At 43.3% G+C, this 22,134-nt stretch overlaps 1 protein-coding gene across 1 annotated transcript in view; it reads right to left on the minus strand.

The window, feature by feature from the left end:
- Positions 1-14,845: 14,845 nt before the first annotated feature.
- The window catches only part of MAP6 (microtubule associated protein 6), a 52,634-nt gene continuing 45,345 nt past the window's right edge, over positions 14,846-22,134 (minus strand). Inside the window, exon 4 of the mRNA XM_058830005.1 lies at positions 14,846-15,000. Within this exon, the coding sequence (XP_058685988.1) occupies positions 14,958-15,000 (43 nt within the window). The 3' untranslated portion in view covers positions 14,846-14,957. The remainder of the gene's footprint in view (positions 15,001-22,134) is intronic.

The following is a 22,134-nucleotide window of genomic DNA, read 5'->3' on the forward strand; positions in this document are numbered from 1 at the left end:
GACAACATAGACTCAAAGAAGATCTAAAGTTTACTTCACTCCATTGAACCCTTCCTCATTTTGTAGTCTCCTAAGATCAAACTCAGTCAGTTCTTAAGAAGGAATATAATGTCCATTTTCCTGCACTTACAGCCAGGTTGTCCTACAGCAGGAATCTGTTGAGGGCACAATCTGTAGAAAGGCTGTACATAGGGGTTCAAGTTCAGTAATGAAGACACCAACTTAACCATGGGCCAAGCCAGTAACAAGTGTCTGCTTGCAGAAATGATTTAATCTACAAGAGTGGACATTGATTGACAGCACAGAGGTGCTCTTAAGGATTTTTTTCTCCAAGGACTTTGCTCACAATGCATGCACATCTGAAATTATCTCTGAAAGCTATTGAGACTCCTTCTGCCATGGATAACACAAAGTGACTTCAACATCTGAAGCGTGCAAATGGGACCCTGAAGCATAGAAAAGCAGGGCTCCACTGCAATTCAGAGGAATATGGTCAAAGATGTTGTTCCTGCACTCTTTTAATCCTGTGATAAGTGGAGATGAATAGTGCTAACTAAATCGCAACTATTTGGAAAGTTATTATTTTAAAGCAATCAAGGGAATTAGTGTTGGAAAGTTATTATTATAAAGCAATCAAGGGAATTAGTGTTAAAAGGCAGATGGACCCCTTTGCAGATGTTACATGTTAAAAATAGGATACAGGATGTAATTTTAAGATAAGTAATGTCTCAAGACAGAAGTGACCTTGAGATGGACAAAGCTACAATGACTTCAAGCATAGAGTCTAAAATTATGGTTTTACCTACAAAATGCAAGGCTAATTATTGGAATATAATGCTTACTCACGTAACACAATGCTTAGTACACATGTGCAACCTGTAAGGTTATCCAGAGGACAATGAGGTTGACTGTAAGCCTTCATCCAAAGGCCACCAAAAGAAGACTGAAGACCCCCTAGCAACAAGTGAGGCATGCAACATGAAGTATAGTGACATAGAATTTAAGAATTGAAAGTAGGAGGAAACTTACAGGAAACATGAATGAATATGTATAAGAATATAGTACATAAATTTAGTTTGAATTGCTTTGTTTTGTACGTGAGGTGGGGTGAGAAACCTGTACCCCAGTTGGTTTTGCTTATGTTTAATCATACTTAATTACTGGCAAATTACATACATATATATATATATGTATATATATATATATTTGAATATATTCACTAAATTGTATTCATTTATACCAAATTGCTATTCAATTCACTAAATTGCATTCTTTTACTGAATTGTATTCATTTATACCAAGTTGCTATTCAATTCACTAAATTGTATTATTTTTTAATTAAATTGCTGTTAACTCAATAGACCTAGTTATCTAATTTCATTCATAACAATCCAAACTTCATCTACTTATGCCAAGTATAAGGAAATTTATGTATAAAGAATCAGTGGGTTGGTTACTTTCCCCCACTGGAAATCTGTTCTCAAATTTTTCTTTAAAGTAACGGGCACAAGACATTTCAGACTTAGAAATTCAGCAGTGAAGAACTAGATTTTTTTTATGCTGGAGGTGAAAGCTCTTAATGCTTGATGTGTGATATTTTAGGGGGAAAACAGTCTAGAAGGAACACTGCAAAAATAGCTTATCATGAAAAGAAATTACTACCCTAATTGAAGCAAGAGCACCTATTTACAGGTCCATAAAGGTACACACAGGAAAGACATTGACTTGTTGGAGCGAATCCAGAGGAGGCCACCGAGTTGATAAGAAAGATGGAACACCTCTGCTGTGAGGAAAGGCAGAGAGAGTTGGGATTGTTCAGCCTGGAGAAAGCTTAGGGATGACCCAATTGTGGCCTTCCACTACCTGAAGGGAGTCCACAGGAAAACTGGAAGGAAACTGTTTACCGGGGCCTGGAATGACAGGACAAGGGAGAATGGCTTCCCACTGCTAGAGGGTAGGGTTAGAGTGGATGTTAAGAGGAAATTCTTCACTGTGAGGGTAGTGAGGCCCTGGAACAGGCTTCCCAGAGAAGCTGTGGCTTCCCACATCCCTGGAAGTGTTCAAGGACAGGTTGGACAGGGCTTGGAGCAACCTGGTTTAGTGGAAGTCCCTGCCCTTGGCAGGAGGTGGAACTGGACAATCTTTAAGGTCCCTTCCGACCCAGATCATTCTGTGATTCTGTGATTTTGTGACTAACAAAGTTCTCTAAGGTTCTGACTCCAAAGCCTGTTTAGAAGAAGTGGTGAGTGCTGTGGGGAGGGTGGATAAGGAGCATCAAGTTCTTCCCAAATCTCTTTGTAGTACACCTTTGGTTTAACCTTTTCCTTGCACTTTTTACCAGGAAATCCAGCATATCACGTACATAATGTCATGCAAATTAAGACAAATGAAAATGTTCCTGTAGTAATTATGAATAATTTGTGTGTACCTAGACATAAGCATGAAATCCATTATTCACTCATTTCTATATTCTATACAAATGAGTGAAAGCAATTAAATTCTTTGTGATTTGGTTTTCTATTTGTAAACAGTATCTTGCTCTTTTACAGCATCAGAGTAGATGATCTAATGTGTTAGCAGATGCAGCCCTGACAATTTTTTTTGGGGTTGGTGTGTGTATGCATTAAATTTAGATGCAAAGAATCCACATTTTGGTACTGTAGCAAGGCTTTGTCCTTTATTTTTTTATGCAATCTTTGATGCAATGCACACTTCATGTAAGATGTTTTTGGACTTTTGCGTATGCTTCTCTGGGCCACACCAGGGAGTACAATTCCCTCGACATCAGACATCTAAATATAAATATTTGAGATGATCATCCCTGACCCAGTTCTCTGTGACATGATTCATGCAAGCTATTTTTACCATTTCTCTTAGGATGCATTGTGTTGTCTCCTGGAAGTGCTTGTTTCTCTTTTTTGGCCATGAAGAAGGCTGGAGTGAACATCTTGGATGGTGTGGACTTGTGTACTTGGATAAATCCCTCCTTGCAATTTCAAACCTTCTGCCCTTCTCTTCTGCTGCCAGTGTCCCAGGTCACTGCCTGGACCAGTGCCTGGGCCTGATTGCAAATCTGTCTCTCTTTCCACCTCCTTCTAGGCTGAGGCTGGACCAGTCATCCTTTCAGGATGTCTGTTCCCTCTAATTCCAAGTGAAGTTCAATAGAGGCATTTGTGGTAAACCTAGAAGAATCTGAATAAAATATGTCTCTGGTGATGCTTTCAGCTCCTGGTTGCCTTTACATATGCATACAACTATAGAACCATAGAATCACATAATGGTTTGGGTTGACAGAGACCTTAAAGATCATCCTGTTCCCACCCCTACCATGAGCAGGGATGCCTTCCACTAGATCAAGGTGCTCCAAGCCCCATCCAACCTGGTCTTGAACACTTCCAGGCATGGGGCAACCACAGCTTCTGTAGGCAGCCTGGGCCATGGCCTCACTACCCTGAAAATTAAGAGTATTTTGCTTGTGCCTCATAATTGGTTATTCCTATTAAAATACTGTATGTGTGCATTTGACTTCTTAATCAGCCCTTCCAAGGACACTGGAAGGGACTGGACCAGCATCCTCCACTCAGTTTGATGTAGCAGTTCTGATCCTAAGAAAATGTTCTCTTAAACCTTTGCTCCTCTCTATAATGGGTTGACTTTGGCTGGATGCCAGGTGCTCAGCAAGCCACTCCATCACTCCCCTTCCTAGCGGGACAGGAGAAGGAAAATAAGACAAAAAACAGCTAGTAGGTTGAGATAAGGCAGTTTACTAAAGCAAAAAGAAAGTGAAGGTTTTTGCACATATAAATAAAAGGGAAGAAAGTTTAATCTCTACTTCCAATGTTCAGTCACTTCCCCAGAAGCAGGACTCCAGCATGCATAGCCGTTGCTCTGGAAGGCCAACATTGTAGTATGACAAATGTCCCCTGTTCTTCCTCCATCCCTTAGCTTTTATATCTGAGCTGGCAGCATACAGTGTGGAATATCCCTTTGGTAAATATGGATCAGCTGGCCTGGTTCTGTCCCCTCCCAGGATCTTGCCCACGTGCAGCCCCTTGATGAGGAAGGGCAGTGTTAGAGAGATAGCACTGCTCAGGAGTAGTCAAAAAAGTCGTGTGTTATCAACAGCTTTATAGCTACCAATGTAAAACACAGCACTGTGAAGGCTCCTATGGGAAAATGAACTAAATCAAATACACTCTTCCAATAAAAGATAAAATAGCTACCAACCTTGTCTCACAGGTGTCCCTACATCACCAGGACTACAGCAGCTCTCCCATCTACTGAATGAATTTGTCACTGATGTTGGAGACAGGCACACAACAAAACACACTGAAGTTTGGGCAACAACAGCCAAAATTTGGGGGTCAGTGCCCCCGTTAATAGGGGCTTCAAATTTCCCACGCTTACATATGTGATTGGTTGGGTTCTTAGCACTGCCCAGCTCACTGGTCAATGTATGGATCTGTGATTGAATGAGACTGGCTGGGGTCTCCTGTTTGAATTTGAATCCAGACTATCATTATTTTACCTGAGGACTTGTTTACTTCTATTCTCTGATGAGCTAGGCTGGTTGAGTTGGTGTCAGTTATGGCTGCTTTTATCTGTGCAGCTTACAGACTGACTGCAGCAGTCACAGGAATTCATGAGGGTCATAAGTCTTATGTACATCTTGGGATCCATTTTGGACCAGCTTGGGGAAATATGCAGCTCAGGAAAGGTAATAATGGAATCTTGAGTGGTTTTGAAATCCTGAGATGTGTGAATAAGATTTTATGGCAAAGATGTTTTGGGTCTTCCTCTTTAAAGTGGTTCATCTCTGTGCTGCTTAGCTCTGAGTCATCAGTGAAACTATTTTGATGGTTCACATCCTGTTTTTGGCTGGGATAGGGAAAATTTTGTTCTTAGGTTTTTGATGTTCTCTACTATAAGGCAAAGTAAAGGTGGGTCTATTCCTTTCTCTTCTAATCCAGACCCTAAACACTACCATCATCTCAGCTGTTCCAGCCTTCTCTTTCCCCTGAATCTTGTGGCTTATTTTGCACCAAAATAGTATCTGGGGGTAATACCTTCCAGCCCATCTCTGCTCCATTACCTCAGCATGGAAAAGTCATTTCAGGATGGTGATTTCGTTGTACATCTTTGATGTGGGATAAAATATTAAAGCAGATTCATACAAAATTAAAGTCATTTTACACAGGAAAGAAGTCCTGACAGTAACCTAGATATGCCACAAAAACTGACTCCACCAGAAGGAAAACCTGCCCCTTGCCAGAAGAAAGTGGGGTGAATTATGAAAGATACATAAGGGAAGAAGGAGAAATGAAGTGACTGGAGTGACAAAGAAGAAAATAAACACATCAAGGTAAAGGAAACAAAAAATAAAAGTCAGTGGAGGAAAGGGGAAGTCATTCAGGGTTAAATAATTCAGGTTAGGATTTATGAGAGTCGAGTAAAGAAGGGAACATAAGTCATCTAGGAATCACTGGAGGAGGGGAGGGAACCAACCAAACGCAATATGATATTCATGGCATTAAAAAGACCTGCTGGATATTTTGTGCCACTGAAATTGAATCACCCCAAAGCAGGTGAAGAGACGTTTCCAAGGCAAAGTCAAAGAAGTGCGTAATCACTTTATTCAGTGTGCTGGGCATGTGTGGGATCTCTCCTCCTCATACGCACACACCGGTACACCGCAGATGACAAGATATGGTTATACTTCATACATATTCATTGTTTGCCTTAGAAAAGGTGTGGTTACTATGTGCAAACTATTTCTTAGAACTCATCATTATCGTTAGAATACACAAAGAGCAGGCATGGTGCACCCTTGTGGTCACACTGAGGAAGGCTCTGCATCTTCCTCGGTGATCCTTTGATGAAGGTGAGATAATTTCCTCGCCGTGCCCTTTTCACCTTTCTCCTCCAGGCATCCACAGTCTCTTGTTAGCTGTTTCAGTGATTTCCTAATTAGTTTTAGCAAGCTTTGTCCTTCATTATTTTCAGTTTTGTTCCCTATTTCTTGCCATGTTTCATCTAGCTTCTGTCTTGGTTGCAATGGATCTTATTCTTGCCCAATGTTGCATTCTGCAGCTGCAGGATCTTGTCCAGAGAAGCTACGTTACCAGGAACCAGCACGGGACACGAAGGAGACGGGCTTCTGCTCAGGAAACCATTTATTCAGTACAGGAACAAACTCAGATACAGAGACAGAGAGCCCTGAACAGAGGCAGGGTGATGGGTTTTGAGGGACAGAATCAGGGTGGAGTTCAAGATCAGGGACCACTAAGAACACAGCAAGGGAGAAACCCCAGGGGCTCAAACTCAATCAGAACTCCCTGGGTTGACACCCCACAAGGGGGTCTGGGGTGGGGCAGCTCTTCCTGGGTTCACAGGACACATCCCCTGAGGCAGAGGTTTAGAATTTACATTTCCTGGGCTTGAAGCCATACCTTTCACTTTAACAATGCTTATCTGAAATGAAATCTTTGCCTCCCTGGGTGAGGGGGCACCTCACAGCCCAAGAATGTCTAGGCACAATGCTTTTAACCCTTACAAAATAAAGGATTGTTTTGCATAAGCAAGTAGAATAAATTAGCATAAGTAAGTAAGTACTTAGCACAAGTATACAGAAGTGCTTAGCATAAATTAGAATAAGAAAGCCTGACAAGCCTAGCTTGACATGAGTGTGACTTGACAAAAAGTTTTAGTATACCAGAGTAGCTAAGAGGCAAGTAGGGAATCAGGGGAATCAAGGAAGCAATAAGGAAGACTAACTGCTTTAGGCTATGTAGATTGTGTGTGGATAGCGCAGGGACACTAACTTAACCTATAGGAATCTGAAGCAATGTAGCTCTAATCACTTTCTTATCAAATACTAACCTTAAAAGTGTGAGGATGTATGGTATTTTTTATAAAAAAATTTTATATATTCAGTTTTTCAGTTTTTATACAAACCCACTGAAAATTTTAAGTGTTGGAGAAGCACTTTGGTGGCATGTGGACCCCTGCTCTACTGACAACTAAAATAAAAGTGCTTTTGCAGACAATCCATTTGTCTGTAAATTCCTCTGAATCACTGTTATAAATGGCAATACAGTTATTGGTTTTCTCATTTATATATTGGCTTTTGCAAGTTATTATTGATCACAAAAACTCTGATATAGTTCAATATGTATTCCCTTTTAACTGCTTTTTGATATAATATAATCTGCCAGCTTTTGTAGACAACTGTATAGCTTATATAAACAGTAGTGTAGTAAATATAAATACATTATAGCTTAGACCGTCACATAATATTAAAATAGAGGCTATGTACTGTTAAATACTATTATTTGTGTAACTAACTCAGATAATGGTGTGAAATAGCTAAGCTGATTCAATGTATTTGTGGACTATACTGAATTATAAGATAAAGGTGACAAGAACCAGGACACCAAGAGAAAATTTACTACTGACTCTCCAGTTATCAGGAAGTGTCAAAACAACAGAATGGAGCCTTGAGAAGAAATAAAATATATTGATTTAATCCACCAGGTGGCATAAAGACAAGTCAAAGGTTAAAACCAAGCAAAAGAATTCCCAAAACATGTAAACCCATAGGAATGTTTGAGTATGTATCACCTTCATCAATATGCATTAACGAATGTCATGAAAAGTATATAAGAAAATTGTTTTAAGATAATGGAGTGCTTCTGGCAGCTTGCCAGGAACCCCAGTGCTGGATACTGTCCCTTTTATCCCTTATTAAACTTCTATTTTTAAAAAAAAATCCTAAATAGTGAGCCTTGTTTCTCACAATCACCATTTGGACAGACTGATTCAGGTAAATCAGCAACAAGTCAATCTAGTTCTGGGTATTTACACCTTAACAGGACTGTGAGGAACCAATTTAACTTTTATTTATGCCTCAACATTTTCGGATTTTATGTTATAAAGCCATTTTCTGACATCAGGTGGAAAATTACTACATGGGCTGAGCCCTAACACGTGGCATGTGTAGAAGGTGGCTAACACATGTGAGGAGGGGTGGAGACTGCCAAATTACAGTCCCTACAAAGGCAACCCCTTTGGAATATGGAGGGGAGCTCTGTCTCTGGGGGTGATTTCGCCTGACAGCTAATCAGGGGAGAGAAAACTTCCACCTCAATTGGGAACAACCATTCCACTTCAAACCGGGCTGCAAGTCTCTCCCCCTGCAGGCAAACCCCTGCTGACTAGGAAAAATTTCCCTGGCCAGCCCATGGTTGTCCGCCAGCTGCCGATCGAATGCCAGTGGTGCATCCCAGAAAGAATCCTGGTGGTAATGTTCTGTCCCTGTCTTCCTTTCTCGCTTTCTGTCTTTCTTTTCCTCTCTACACTTGACTTTCTATCCTTCTCTGGTTGGGACACAGAGAAGGTTGGTGTCTTTATCAATAACAGTTCTCACATGCAATATTCGGCTCGTGTGTGCTTGATTTCGTCTGAGCAGTCTGTAAAAGTAGCATCCCATGGTTTCCCTTACAGCAAAATGCAGTGAGGACATAACCCATAAATCAGATGGACAGATTGAACAATCACAACAGTTTTGGTCACTTTACACCACAGATGCTGTTGCCCTCAAATCCTAATTGAATCCTCCCTTACTTCTGCCCTGGTCTTTGATGGATCTGTCTGGGAGCTCTCCTTAGCCACTGAACAAGTTCAGTCACTGCCTCATTAAAAAGAAATAGCCCATAAATAAGGAGCTTTGCAGCATTAATCCCTGCCCATATTGCTAGTGCTGCTGGTGAGTAAAGCATCTCCAGCGTGAACTTTACACATCTCCTATCCCTGGGCAATGCTGTTCCCTGAAAAATCAGCAAATGCCCTCAAAGCTGTGAGGCCTGGAGCCTACAAAGAGTGAAATCCAGTCTGAAACACTCACCCAAGCACTTTCTTCTCCTTTGTTTTTCAGTACTGCTGCTCCTCTTCTCTAGGGTATATGTACTCCTTCCACCAGTATTATTACCCAGCTCCTGGATGGAGGAACAGAAAACCCTGCCCCCTTGCTTCTATATGACTCCATTTCATTAATTTCTGAATCTGAAATACTACTTTTCTTTCACTCCTCTAATTTCTGGTCTCCTGTGTTGCTCTTATTTCAACTTTGGCTTTTTTTGCTTGAGGTATTTCCTCTTCTCCCTCAGTCTTAACACATTTACACCACTCTGATGCAAACCACAGCCAGGGCTGGAAGAATGTGCCACATTCACAACACAACAGATAAAAGCAGGCATGCACAATTCAGCAGCATTGAATTAAGCTTGCTGGCAGGAGGATAATTCCTATTGTCACATGTATTACAGTAATAGCTCAGGATAAGATCAAGATGAGCAGGTCAAAAATGTAGGGAAATTCCCAGCTGGAAAGATTTTGCAATGTAAAAGGAAAACCAAGGCAGGAAATCATCTATAATACATAGGATGGGCAGTGCAGTTAGTAACTTGATTATTTTCGAGAGTAGGAGGAACCTGAGGAGAACATAATGTGTAGGGAAAGAAAAGGCAATGGAACAAAAAGTGAAAGGAAACAGGTGTCTGAGGATAGCAGCTGACACCAAGAGGGAGGGAAGAGAAATATGAGGAATGGAGAAATTATTGATTTTTCTTTATAAACCGTAAATATTCCAGCCTGTGGCAAAATGAAAATTCTAAGGTGACAAGGAGGTGATGCTGGTATGCATCCCCACAGTGGGGACAGCTGAGGAGGGGGAAGACTGTCCTGTTCAAGAGCTCTCCACCTACAGTGCTACCTCTGGCTTTGGGGTCCAACATTACAAGGACATGGAACTGCTGGATCAAGTCCAGAGGAGTCCATGGAAATGCTCCAAGGAATAGAGCACCTCTGTTATGGAGACAGGCTGAGAGAACTGGAGGTGTTGAGACTGGACAAGAGAAGGTCCTGGGGAGACCTTAGAGCCCTTGCCAGTGCCTAAAGGGACTGAGAGAACAAGACAGGGACATTGGACAAAGGACTGGAATAACAGGACAAAGGGGAATGGCTTCCCATTGCCAGAGGGCAGGGTTAGAAGGGATGTTGGGAAGAAATTCTTAGCTGTGAGGGTGGTGAGACCCTGGCACTAGAGAAACTGTGGCTATCCTATGCCTGGAAGTGTTCAAGGCCAGGTTGGACAGCGTGCACCTGATTTTTTGAGCCTGTAAAGGTTTTCAGCCTGTCAGTAAAAAATCCTCTTCCCAAGGGAAAGTTTCTTGAGAAAATTTCTGCCTCGAGGACTATTTTTGTAAATAGTTTATGGTTCTCAAAACAATATTATACAGCTGTGCTAAGTGTGTTTTCTCTTGTTCCACCAATGGAACTAGAGAGGCATTGTTCCCTTTACCAATCATGTTAAACCTGTATTGGGACATCTTATAAAAGGGGCAGAAAGCTCCAAAAAAAACCCTTTCTGATGATCTACCTCTGCTGCTGCATTGAATCAACACTCCTTATTTCGTGTCCAATAGCGACAGGACAGGGCTTGGAGCAACCTGGTCTAGTGGAATATGTCCCTGTTCATGGCAGGGGGTGGGATGAGAAGGTCTTCAAGGTCCCTTTCTGTCGCAATTCAGCATTCATGACCTCAGGACCGGACCAGCTGGGAGCTGCGTGGCAAAATGAAATAGAGATGGGTACAATGGAGTAGCCCAGAAAAGAACTTTAATAACAAGCAAGATTGCCCTATACTGTGCACAGTATAGGGCAATCTCCAAAGACCCCAAAATGGGGGAAACATAACAATATATATAACACAAGCAACTAATCATCAACAGGAACTCAGAACATAATCTTATACGTAAAATGATAATAACCAATCAGAAACAAAAACTAGAAACATTGTCTAGTATGGAATGACAATATTAGCATAATAACTCTCATGATCCTGTTCTTCTCACCGTAGCCTAGCTAGATGTTTTCCCTCTTGGCATCCTGCTTCCCATGGCCTTAAGTTGATGCCTCCTGTGTAATCAGTTGAGGCCAGCCCCCTGTCCATCCCAGCCAGCCTGACTCCCACACCTTTCAACCCAAACCATTCCATGATTTTATGGTAAGTCAGAACACTGCAGTACTATATGAAATTAAATTAGAACTTTAGGTTTTTTTGGTTTGTCTGAAATATTGTACCCAGTCTGGTGGAAAACCACGTCACTATTTACACAAGTGTTACACAAATGTTTTCTTCTGCCTTGATTTAGGTCAGCATTTAAATCAACTCTACTGCTACAAAACCTACCGCTGGGAAATTTCACCTACTTAACTCAGACACATTTCCCTACATTTTCCACTGGTGAAATGAAAGCTGGTGACCGTTTTTTCCTGCTCTTACTTTCAGTGAACTGAAGAGGCACACAAAATGTTTCTTCTGGTGCATGTTTGAGTTGGATTTTCTGCCTCTCCAAGCCACTGCAGAAATCAGATACTGCTGGAAGAACAAGCCTCTTTTTCTCAAGTTTTCCACTGTGGATATGTGGGTTACTACTCATAATTGTGTATAGATACGATTTTTGGCTAACTGGACACCAACAGCTCCAGGGAATCAGAGCAAAACCTCCTGCAGGCAACCAGCATCTGGCACTTGACCTTTGGACTGGTCTCCTCTGTAATAATTGTGCAATCATGGTAATTATATACAAGAACAGTTAATTACTTAATCATGTGTAACAAGGATCCTTGAGCTGCTGAGGCACACAGTGCAATTATTCATAGGCATGTAATCTCCGACCCTTTACAGTAAATATTTAATTAGTTACTATTACTTACTCTTGTCAGAGTAACTCCTTAGAGGAGGGCTTATCTGTTCCGCCTGTCAGCTGGTGGGATAGCTCAGGGCATCTTCCTCCTCACATGAGTTTGCTGTTTGGTGAGATAAGCTGGACATCTGTCTGGTAGTGAGTTATTCCTTGAGCCATTGAGGTGGCATTCCCAGCTGACAATAAACATGCCCTGAGAGTGAGTGTGGAGGCTCTGGAGCCAAAAGCTATCATGGCGTGGAAGGAGGCCTCCAGGGTGTAAGGTTTTCCCCCATTTTAAAGTTAATAAGAAAGGGTTTTCCCATAGTGCTTTGCACCTCCATTTTGTTGTACCCCAGTTTATATACCCAGTTTGCCTGTTGGCTGTCCCTCCTCTTTTTACCTTGTATGTCCTTTCCCTGGAAAGTTCTCCCTTCCCTGTTTCCCCACTGGCCCCAGTTTGGTGCAATCCTCTGACTCTGTAATCCCATTGGCTCTCCCTCTCCCTGACCCCACCTCTGCACCACTTTCCCCTGTTTCTATTGGACCCTGACCCTTGGATACACCCCCTCAATCCCACATATATTCCTGGACCCTCCGTTACTCCCTGTCTTATGTTCCTGGACCCCTTCAGTGTGTGGTTGGAATAAGCCCCACTGGAACTCTGCGCAGAGACTCTTCCTGCCTCTCCATTAGCAACTGCTATCCATGGCGTGTCTGAGAGTGTGTGTGTATGTGTCTGTGTGTGTGTCTGTCTGTGTCTGTGTGTGTTTGTGTGATTGCAGTCTGCCCAGATGCTGTCTCCTCTGGAGGTGCTTTTGGGAAGGTAGCATCGCCTTATCATCCACACCCGACGCTACAAGTGAGACTGAAGAAAGACAACCTCAAATTTCTGACTGAAAGACACTTCACTTTACAAGCTGTAAAAGCTACACAAAACTTTCACAAAACAGAAGTCTTCTGCACAATTCCTGGATATGTGTGGGGCTTTTCCCTGAAGTCAGGACTACACTTTGTGGTTGCTCTTCCAGACACTGAGTGAAAGGACCCTATGTGCCATTGACTCGTCATCAATTGGTGTAAATTAGATTGACTCCTAATCTATACTGTTTCTTTGCTAGCTATAGTATAGGCACATTTATGTTGTGCACAGTTTTACGGAAGTCTAGTAGTAGTTCTTTGTTTTAATCTGTGTAGTAGGTAAATCTCTTTAAGGCCTTTTGTCTGTTAATCTTCTATTCAATCAATAACTAATTTTTATAATAGACCTGATTGGCCATTCCTGAGAATTTGCAAGCCAGAGCTTTTTAGGAGCAGGTTGTCTGAGTAAAGCTGCTACCAAAAATCTGAACCTAATGCAGAGATGGTCTAAAGGCTCTCACTTGATCTATAAGAGGTTGTAGAAACAGAGTTGTGACAAATATTTCTCTGTATTTAATCTCTTTTACAAGGATGTTATTTCCAACTTTCTTGCTACCAAAGAGAACTCCCCACAATGTGAACATCAGGATGAGGGGGAGGAGAATGAGGGTGATGACAAGGAGGATGAGGAGGATGAGGTGTGTCATGGACTTGCATTTTCACTTTGAAATACGTTAATGAATTCTCCAACCCCAAGGCAATTTTCTTATGAACTAGACTCAGCAAGCCAAACACTCTGGATTTGGAGGGGTATGGAGCTGCCATGCTCCGTAGAGTATTCCAGTGAAGAACTTCCTTTGCATAACTAATTTGTGAAGGAAGAGCAACCTTTTGCCTAGTTACCACTTTGGGAAAGTAAACCTAATCTCAGCTCTAAATGTTAGAACACTTCAGCCTAAACCTAGAAATATATATTGGAGTATGCTGAGTCACTACCGTGCTTGAATTGCAGTCTGGGGACTCCATGCCATCTGTACAGGACAGGCTGTAGAACTGGATTGCATCTCCTGTCATGGCACCACATGCATCCTATAGGAATCATAAAGGTTGGAAAAGACCTCCAAGATCACCCAGTCCAATCTTATGAACATACGGAACCTCATTCGGAAAAGATGAACATACAGAACAACCATGAGTAGACTATATTTTTCCTACATTTCCAATTGTGAACAACCTCACAGTTTTTCAGTAAAACATTTTTAGAAAATAAGCTGAGAAGAAATACTAATTTTCCAGCAAGTTTTGATGTCTTGTCCAGCATTTGATAAGGAACACTTCCCCTAAGAGGATAGGCTGAGAAAGCTGGTGCTGTTCAGCCTGAAAATCAGAAGGTTGTCTGGATACCTGAGAACATCTTCCAGTATTTGAAGGGGTCTACAAAGAAGACAGAGAGGAACTCTGCATCAGGAAATGTAGTGACAGGACAAGAAAGAAACAAAACAAAACAAAACAAAATAATGAAAGAAGAAAGAAATAAAATTTAGATTAGATATCAGGAAGAAGTTCCTCCCTGTGAGGGTGGCAAGACCCTGGAGCAGGTTACCCAGAGAAGCTGTGGCTGCCTCATTCCTGGAAGTCTTCAAGGCCAGGTTGGATGGAGCTTGGAGCAACCTGGTCTAGTGGAATATGTCCCTCCCAATGGCAGGGCGGTGGAACTGGATGATCTATAAGGTCCCTTCCAGCCCAAACAATTCTATGATTTGCCTTAAGTGATACCCAAATTTGCAATCAGTTGAATATTAGCAGCCTCAGAAGATCTGAAATATTTGTGGCTACAGCACAGTGACAAGGGGATCTGCCAGATGTTGCACAAGGTGTGCCTCACTTGGCAATATCCAAACACAAGTTCCAGTCAGTGATTAAAAATTTATAGTGCATGAAATCTTCCAAGGATCTTTGAAGAGAGTTGTTGCTTCTATCAGCTTGGATTCTGGCCTAATATCTGAAATCTACTGTGATATTTCCACAAGCTATGGATATGAATCTATCTCTCTGTTGCCCATGTAAAATACAGAGACCTTTAAAACCAGTGCTGCTTCCCATCTATGAATAAAGGGAGAATTGGACCCATTTTTTTCTGTAACTTTACTATACATAAATCAAGGCACAGACATGCTAACTGCATCACACAATAACTTCAAAGTGCTTGAGAGACAATAGAAGTTGTCATTCAGCTCTCATCATCAGCTTTATTTTATGCCAGCCAGACAATACACATTTCATGCGAACTATACATTTGCTTCAGCTGCTGCTCAGACCGAAGTTCCTGACTTCACGTGAGTTCGTCCTGCACTAAGGTTCTTGGTTAGTAGCACCAGTGTTTTCTTCATGGGTCCTGGAAAGCAGAGAAAGAGCATCATTGCAAAGCTTTCAGAGCAATCAGCTGGCCCATCACAAAAAAATGCCACCCCTGAGCTGGACTTTGCCCCATTACCAATGGCTCTGCAGAGTGTTCCCCAAGCAACCACACATTTGGTATGTCCTCAGGCTGGCTGGTGAGTGGTTCTGCTCCCTGCAAGGAACTGGTCCAAAAGCCATGGATGTCCACACAACCTGTGAGGGCTTGGGTTGGACTTTTTGACCAGCCCTTGTTTTAACTGTGACCAGGATCATGTCTACTGTCAGCTACAAAAAATGCTTGCAAATTGATTATAACCTGCATCAAACAAACACCTTGGTGTAAAATTGTCTAACAAAGAAGCAGTTTGTTTCCCTCATGACAGGTAACAAAAGCCCTGTCACAGCTGACCTGAGCTCTTGTGCCACTCAGGAAGCACCTGGAACCTGTTAAAACAGCTAGCAGGCAAATAAGCACAGCTAATATATACTAACTCCCAATTTTTGAGAACACTCTTTTTCTGCTTGATACCCCCAGAAGACACCAGGAGGTGATGGTGGCACCAAGATACTGGATGTCTGGCAGGGTCAGCTTTGTACCTGGACAGTCTTGGATGGCAGCACAAAAGAAAAAAGGCATCCTGGAGTTAAGGTAGATGCTGCCAGTAAAAGCTCTGGACATGTGTTGGAAAGAAGGCTGGATCTTGAGAAAGCACAGAGGAAGGGATGGGAAAGGAAAGACTTGTAGGGAATGAGGGAATCAGTTTTCATTAGGAAAGAGGAGGATGATCTCTGGGGATGAGGAGAGACATGGATGGATAGGAACGGGTTTCTGAGGGTGCAGAAAGGCAAAAAACGGTTGATGATGCACAAAAAGCCTGCTAAGATTTAAAATGAGCAGCTTTACACGGTGGTTTCATCACGGGACTGTGGAGATCCCCATTTGTACCCCAGTCTTGCATCATTTTTCTGGAGGGAATGGTTCCAGGTTAGAGGAGGGAAGGAGGGGCTGACACCATGGAGTGGCTGGTTACCATTTTCTTCATCTATTAAATCAGCCCAACCCAGACACAAGAAAAACCATTTCTGTGTGAGAGGATTGTGGGGCAGGACCATGTGAAGAGCCCTGGAAGGACATCTGTCTCTCAAATACTCACCCTCAACTTGCTCTTTTTGCTTACTACAAAGAGACATTTGCTGCCAGAAGCTGTTGGCAGAGGTTGGTAGGAAATCTGACGAGTTCTTTCAGCCCAGTAGTTCCTATGGGAATGAGGTGAGCCCAGCACTGTAAATCAAAGGATTAGGGAGAAAAAGCAGAGCAGCTTCTCTTTGGAAAGATGCCCCACTGTCAGGGTAGACCAGGTCCATACTGCTGATGCAGTCATCTGCTAGGATGGGACCCATTGCCTGGTCACTGGAGGAGGCTGGAAATGCCTGCACATCCTTGCCAGTGGAAATGGTGCCCAAGGGCACCTGCACTTGCAGTTTGAAGGCCATCAGCAACTACTCCAGATACCGAGCACATTGTCACACCTCATTTAGTGAGGGAGGATGCAGGAACTATGGGGTATGATCTCAGGTGCCAGTGTGTACATGATGATTCGGGTTCAACTGGCTCCAGGTGGGTCAACACCAGAGCCATCCCACCTCTTCCTTGGTATCCAACCCTGCTCTTGCTGCTACCCTGCATTTCAAAGGAGAGCTTTGAAATCAAAAAATCATCTCTTCCTGAAGCAACGTAAACTGTTTTCAAGCTGCCAGCATTTTCCTGAGCCCTTGCTAGAAACACCAGGGGAATTCCTCTATCTCAGCAGCATTTGGGATGGTCCCAAATGATGGTGCCTGTTGAGACAGTCAAAAAGCATGCAATGTATGTTCTTCCTTTTAATCTGCTGTCTCTTTTCCCATGACTGTGTGCATCCTTCAGCCATGGATTTCAGGCCTAAGGAGAAGAAAGAAACTGTGTCACATCTCATCCCCTGGCTTCCTCTTTGTTTGCATGAATATAGACAATTTTGTGATTGTCCATTCAAACCTGCTTAAAAATGGAAGGAGTGTGAGTGGTAGGTAATTACAATATTTTCCCCTGGTGTTGCATGAGCATGCACAGCTGAGAATAACTGTGGCTGTTCTCTTCAGGGCTGCACAGTGAGGTCTAGTCCTAGGTACCAGCCTTGGGAAGAGTGAGCTGGCAGTGTGCAAATTGGAAAGTTGAAAGGAAAGCCTGATCCTGAAACATAACAAGCCCCAACACACATGCAGTAACATTTATGAATGATCTTTATTTAAGCCAAGCAAGGAAAGTTTGGAGATCTTTGCCCTCATGAGGGCTGCTGATGGCAAATTGTCGGGTTAGTTTTGTGAGATGGTGAGAAATACAGAAGAGATGAATTGGAGGTGACAGATTTCTCCTCCTGTTATGTCTGAGAGAGGTGCAGAAAAGAGTATGAAATTCAGCAGGGGTTCATTTCCCAGAGGCAGCACAAGGTGTCTGGAAATAATCAGGGGTGTTTATGTGCCACCATGAGCACACATAGCACCATTTCCTCTCTGTTGGTCCTGGTGTAACCACATGGAGCTGGGATTTTATGACTTGGGTCTAAACTTGCCTCTGACAGCTCCAGCAGTATTATCCTGTTCCTCAGAGATGTGGAGGACCTGCTCACATGTCATCCCTGTTCCTCTATGAATTCACATCTTCATGTTTTGGTGGCCTCATATCAAAATGATCCGATAACTTGTCTTCTGCAAAATTACTTTAATTTAAAGCAGTTTAGCTATTTGGGAGCTGTTATGAGTCTGTAAAGGCACAGAGAAAATTAAAAGTTGTCTTTAAGAGAACTAGAAGCAGCAGGAATCCTCATACCAGTAGCTCAGAGACAGCCTCAGGCACAGAACTTGGGTGCTGAAGGAACATTTTAAAGAAAAAAACCCACAAGAAATCTGTCCTTTCTTTCCCAGAGAATTCAGGCAAGGAGACACCTCTTGTCTGTGGAGGAACCACCTTTTGGTTAGTGCCCTTATCCAGGAGGACATTGGCAGGTTCATATTTCTCAGAAGACAGAAAGCCATTGATTTCTGGGCAAATGCAATTCCCAGTTAGATCGTGAGTAGGTTATGACAAGTCATTTCTGTCTTCCAAATGCTGTGTTGCCCTTTGTGCACTGAAACTTGTTGTCTTTACAAAGCAGCAACAAAAATACAAGCCTTTTTTATCCTGAAAAGTGGTCTTAACATGGTACTTTATAATTGGTCTCAGGTGCATTCTTTGGAAAAGGCACATCAAGCAGTAGAGGTATCACTGTGAATCACATCAGGGAAGTGCAGAATTTCAGCCTTACTGTATACCTCAGCAAGCAGAGGGGTTGCTGTCCTTGCAAAGCTGTGAGACCTGGAGACATGCACCTGTTTGGGTCCAGCAAGGTCTGAAGAAGAAAGTGCCTGGTTGTATAATCTGGCCTGATGTAGGTGTGGGATGAGCAACAAGGAATTCAGCCCTTTGGAATTCAAACCAAACCAGCAGATAGGCAAGCTCTTACAGAGCTCTGATAGCAGAAATCTAGATGCTAGAAGACTTCTGCATACCTCCAAGTCAGATGAGGACCTGAGCAGCATGGAGGTATCATGTCCTAAACACTACTCAGCCCCTAAAACTGCAGCTGAGATTTTTTTTCAGTGCTTTTTTGCTGGTGGAATCTACAGCTTGGAGGAGGAGGCAGCAGCACTGTGGAAGCAAGGCAGGTGGAAGTAAGTCATGGTGGCACATAGGAAAAGATGGAGGATATCACCTTGTCCTGGGGTGACTTTATGCTTGTATCCCCAGTTGCCTTGTTTATGTTACATACAAAGTTCTGCACCTGTAAGACTGGTTCTGAGTGAAGAGTGGGGAAGAAGTGCACAGTTTGTATTCAGAAATAGCACTTGCTCCCCCTGCATGCTGCTCCTGGACTGTGTTGTTCTCCCAAATTTGCCCTAAACCAGGAGACACCTACATCAAGTGATTGATCCTCTTTCCCAATGCCTCCTTCCAGCACCTACACCAGATGTGAGATGTGAGGCACAACCCAGATGCAAATCTTGCTTGTTCTAGATGGCATTTCCAAGCTCATCACTGAATATTTGAGCTCTCCACACATTCAATCTCTTCTGTCTGCTCTTGCACTGCAGGAGGCCCAGGGGACTGAGCACTGCTTGATCCCTCTCCCATACATGTCCACCAAACCACTTCAGTTTTGCCTCTTGTTAAGTCCTCAGACCTAACTCCTGCAGATGGCCCATGAAATCAGGCTGATGACCATGCTCTGAGCTCACTCAGCATGACCAGGAGTCTCCTTTGCTTTCTGGCAGGCTGGTGTCACACCACAGGCAGGGAGGGTCACTGTAAGGGTAGAGGAACCAAGCTGCTCCTGTAACTTTCCATGTTTATAAGGAGCACTTGGGAAGAAGTACCATCTTCATGTGCATCAACAGCTCCAGCCAGCACCAACCAAAGTAGCACTTTGAGGCAATAAATTAGGACAAGGAGGTAGCAAGGAGCCATCTGAGACTGGGTCACAACTGGGTCCTTGATGTACTCACAGGTAGAAGGAACCACAGGCAGGTGGTGGTCCTTCATTTCACCTGGGATGAAGGAAGCAGATATCCAGGGCACCTTCTGAGCCACAAGATGCCTCCTGGGCATCCTTCTCTGAAACATGCTAAGCCATCTTTTGCTGATTCCCCTGAGGCATATATCTGCTTGGATTTCCACTGAAGTATCTCTGCCCACTGCTTCCTCTTACAGTGGAACATCATTCTTTTACCATCAGCTGCTTCTGCTCTGGGCTACAAGATTTCTCCTTCACTTTCCTCAGCTGCTGCATTTGTTGAGCCACCTGGCAGCACAGGACATCTCTGCAAGAAGCTGGAGAAAGGCCAACCTCTTTATCAGATGCACCAGAATAGCAAGGGACAGAAGATCTTGCAGCTCTGAATGTGCCAGGCTCCTACACTGATAACAAAGTTTGTCCCTGTGGCTGTAAAAAAAAGGAAACAAAGGTACCAGAGGACAAAAGCATAAGCAATGTCATCCTAAAAGACAGACAGATCTGCAGAAGCAAGACTGGCCACTAGGACAGACACACTTGCAGACACATCTAGTGAAGTCACACCAAGAAAAGAGATAGAAGGGGCGTTGGTAGGTGAGGTATCATTTATTCAAGCAGTGAGTGATATCACACAGTACAGGCAAAGAAAAAGGCTTCCAATCTAAGAGAGACAGGACATGAGACAGTAACTGAGAGAGGATGGGAAGGAGAACGTCCTTAGTGGAGCTGGGTATTTGGGGTGATGTGGAGAGGAAAGGTGTTGGAGAAAGCAAAGACTGAAGAAGCAGCTGTGGGACGGACACAGAAAAGCTGGCAGAGAGGATGGAGGGAAAATTATTCTGAAGGCAAGAAGAAATGGTGTTGCGGCAGGCAAATGGGTCAGATGGGGAGGTGAGGGCATTTCAGACTGCAAGGGAAGGAGCCAACAGGGAGAGATCTCTGATCAGCAGTGAACCTTGGGGAGAGGGGAGAGAGCAAGGGCAAGGAGGGCAAAGACATTCACTGTCCTTTGTGCAGCTCCAAAACATTATCTGTTTCATTAAATTCAGGGTACATTGCGGGGTTGTGTCCCTGCTGATAAATCACAGGATCACAGAATTATTTGGGTGGGAAGGATCTTCAAGATCCTCTTGTTCCAACTCCCCTGCCATGGACAAGGACACCTTCCACTAGACCAGGTTTTTCCAACTCCAGTACAATCTTGCTTTGAACACTTCAGGTGTGGGGCAGCCACAGCTTCTCTGGGAAAATCTCTTGGGTCCAAACAAGGCGGCTGCAGCTGAACTTGTCTTCAGTTGGGTACTAAATCCTGAGGAGCAGGTCAGTCCAATGGGCAGGGTCTGCTCTCAGGATCTCCCTACCTCGACCATCTGGTACTGGAACCATGAAGTGCTTATGAGTGTTGTTAACTGACAAGAACAGACCCACCTGCCACCCATCATATGGTGAGATTCCCTCCACCTGTGCCATGCAGGGTGCTCCTCACTCTTTGCTGTGACCCAGTTCTCCAGACCTCTTTCAGAGCTAGAGAGGACACACTGGGTTCTCCAAGAAGATATGTGAACATCCAGCTTTCTTTGGGGCTTGGGGTTGTTGCATGCCACAGGCTAGGTTGGGGTAGGCAGAGGACAACAAGGAGGGTTCAGAAATGCTTTCCCTTTCCCATTTCTCACACCACTGAACACATTGAAAGCAGTCAGGGCTCTCACATATCGCTAAGATCTGCCACTATCATCCATCATTTTTTTGGTGACTGGTCCTTGTCGTTGGCTTCCATGGAGTAGACTGCCTGAAGGGCAAGCTGGCATTTTAGAAAGCATAAAGATGCCTTCAATGCACTAGTAGGATTCTTGTGTTCTTGCCTCACATGTCCTTGTCATGACAGCCAGGATAAGGCAGTTGTTCCCAAGGCACCCTGCAACAGAAATTAAGAGTGTTTACAAGCAATTCAGAGTTAATGACAGACCTGTTCTGAAGTAGTCAGAGCTGTGTTACCCCTCATCACACACCCCTGAGCTTGGGAGTAGACTGAGTGGCATTAGTGGAACTGCTCTCAACCCAGAAAGCTTAGGTGAATAAGGACAAATGGAAGTGAGGTGCCAATTCCCCAACAGAATCCAACTTACCATGACGCTGCTGGAACAAGGCAGAGCAGAAGCCTATGTCTGAACATCACAATATTTTCCAAATTTGGAAAAGACACTGTTCTTAGAGCTGAGCACATCCATATCATCATGTTTATACTAAGGATTTTCTCCTTCCTGTATGTCTTCTCTTCTTGATCTGACATCACTGTTGGGGATGGTTGTTATTCCTTGGATGTTGGGAGGTACAAGCCATGTCAGAAGCATCTTCTTAAAAAGTCTCTTTCTCTCCTGCACTGGCACATCTCTAAATAAATCCTAAATCAAAAGAATACCATGACATGCATTTGTATAAGGGCTGATATGTCAGCTGATGAAACATCCTTTTACCAGTCAGGGATGTAAAAATGATAACTGAGGTTTTCAAAGGGCGCTCAGTTCTGTGCCCAAGCTGAAATGGAA

Source organism: Poecile atricapillus, chromosome 1, assembly GCF_030490865.1.
Source record: "Poecile atricapillus isolate bPoeAtr1 chromosome 1, bPoeAtr1.hap1, whole genome shotgun sequence".
NCBI lineage: Eukaryota > Metazoa > Chordata > Aves > Passeriformes > Paridae > Poecile > Poecile atricapillus.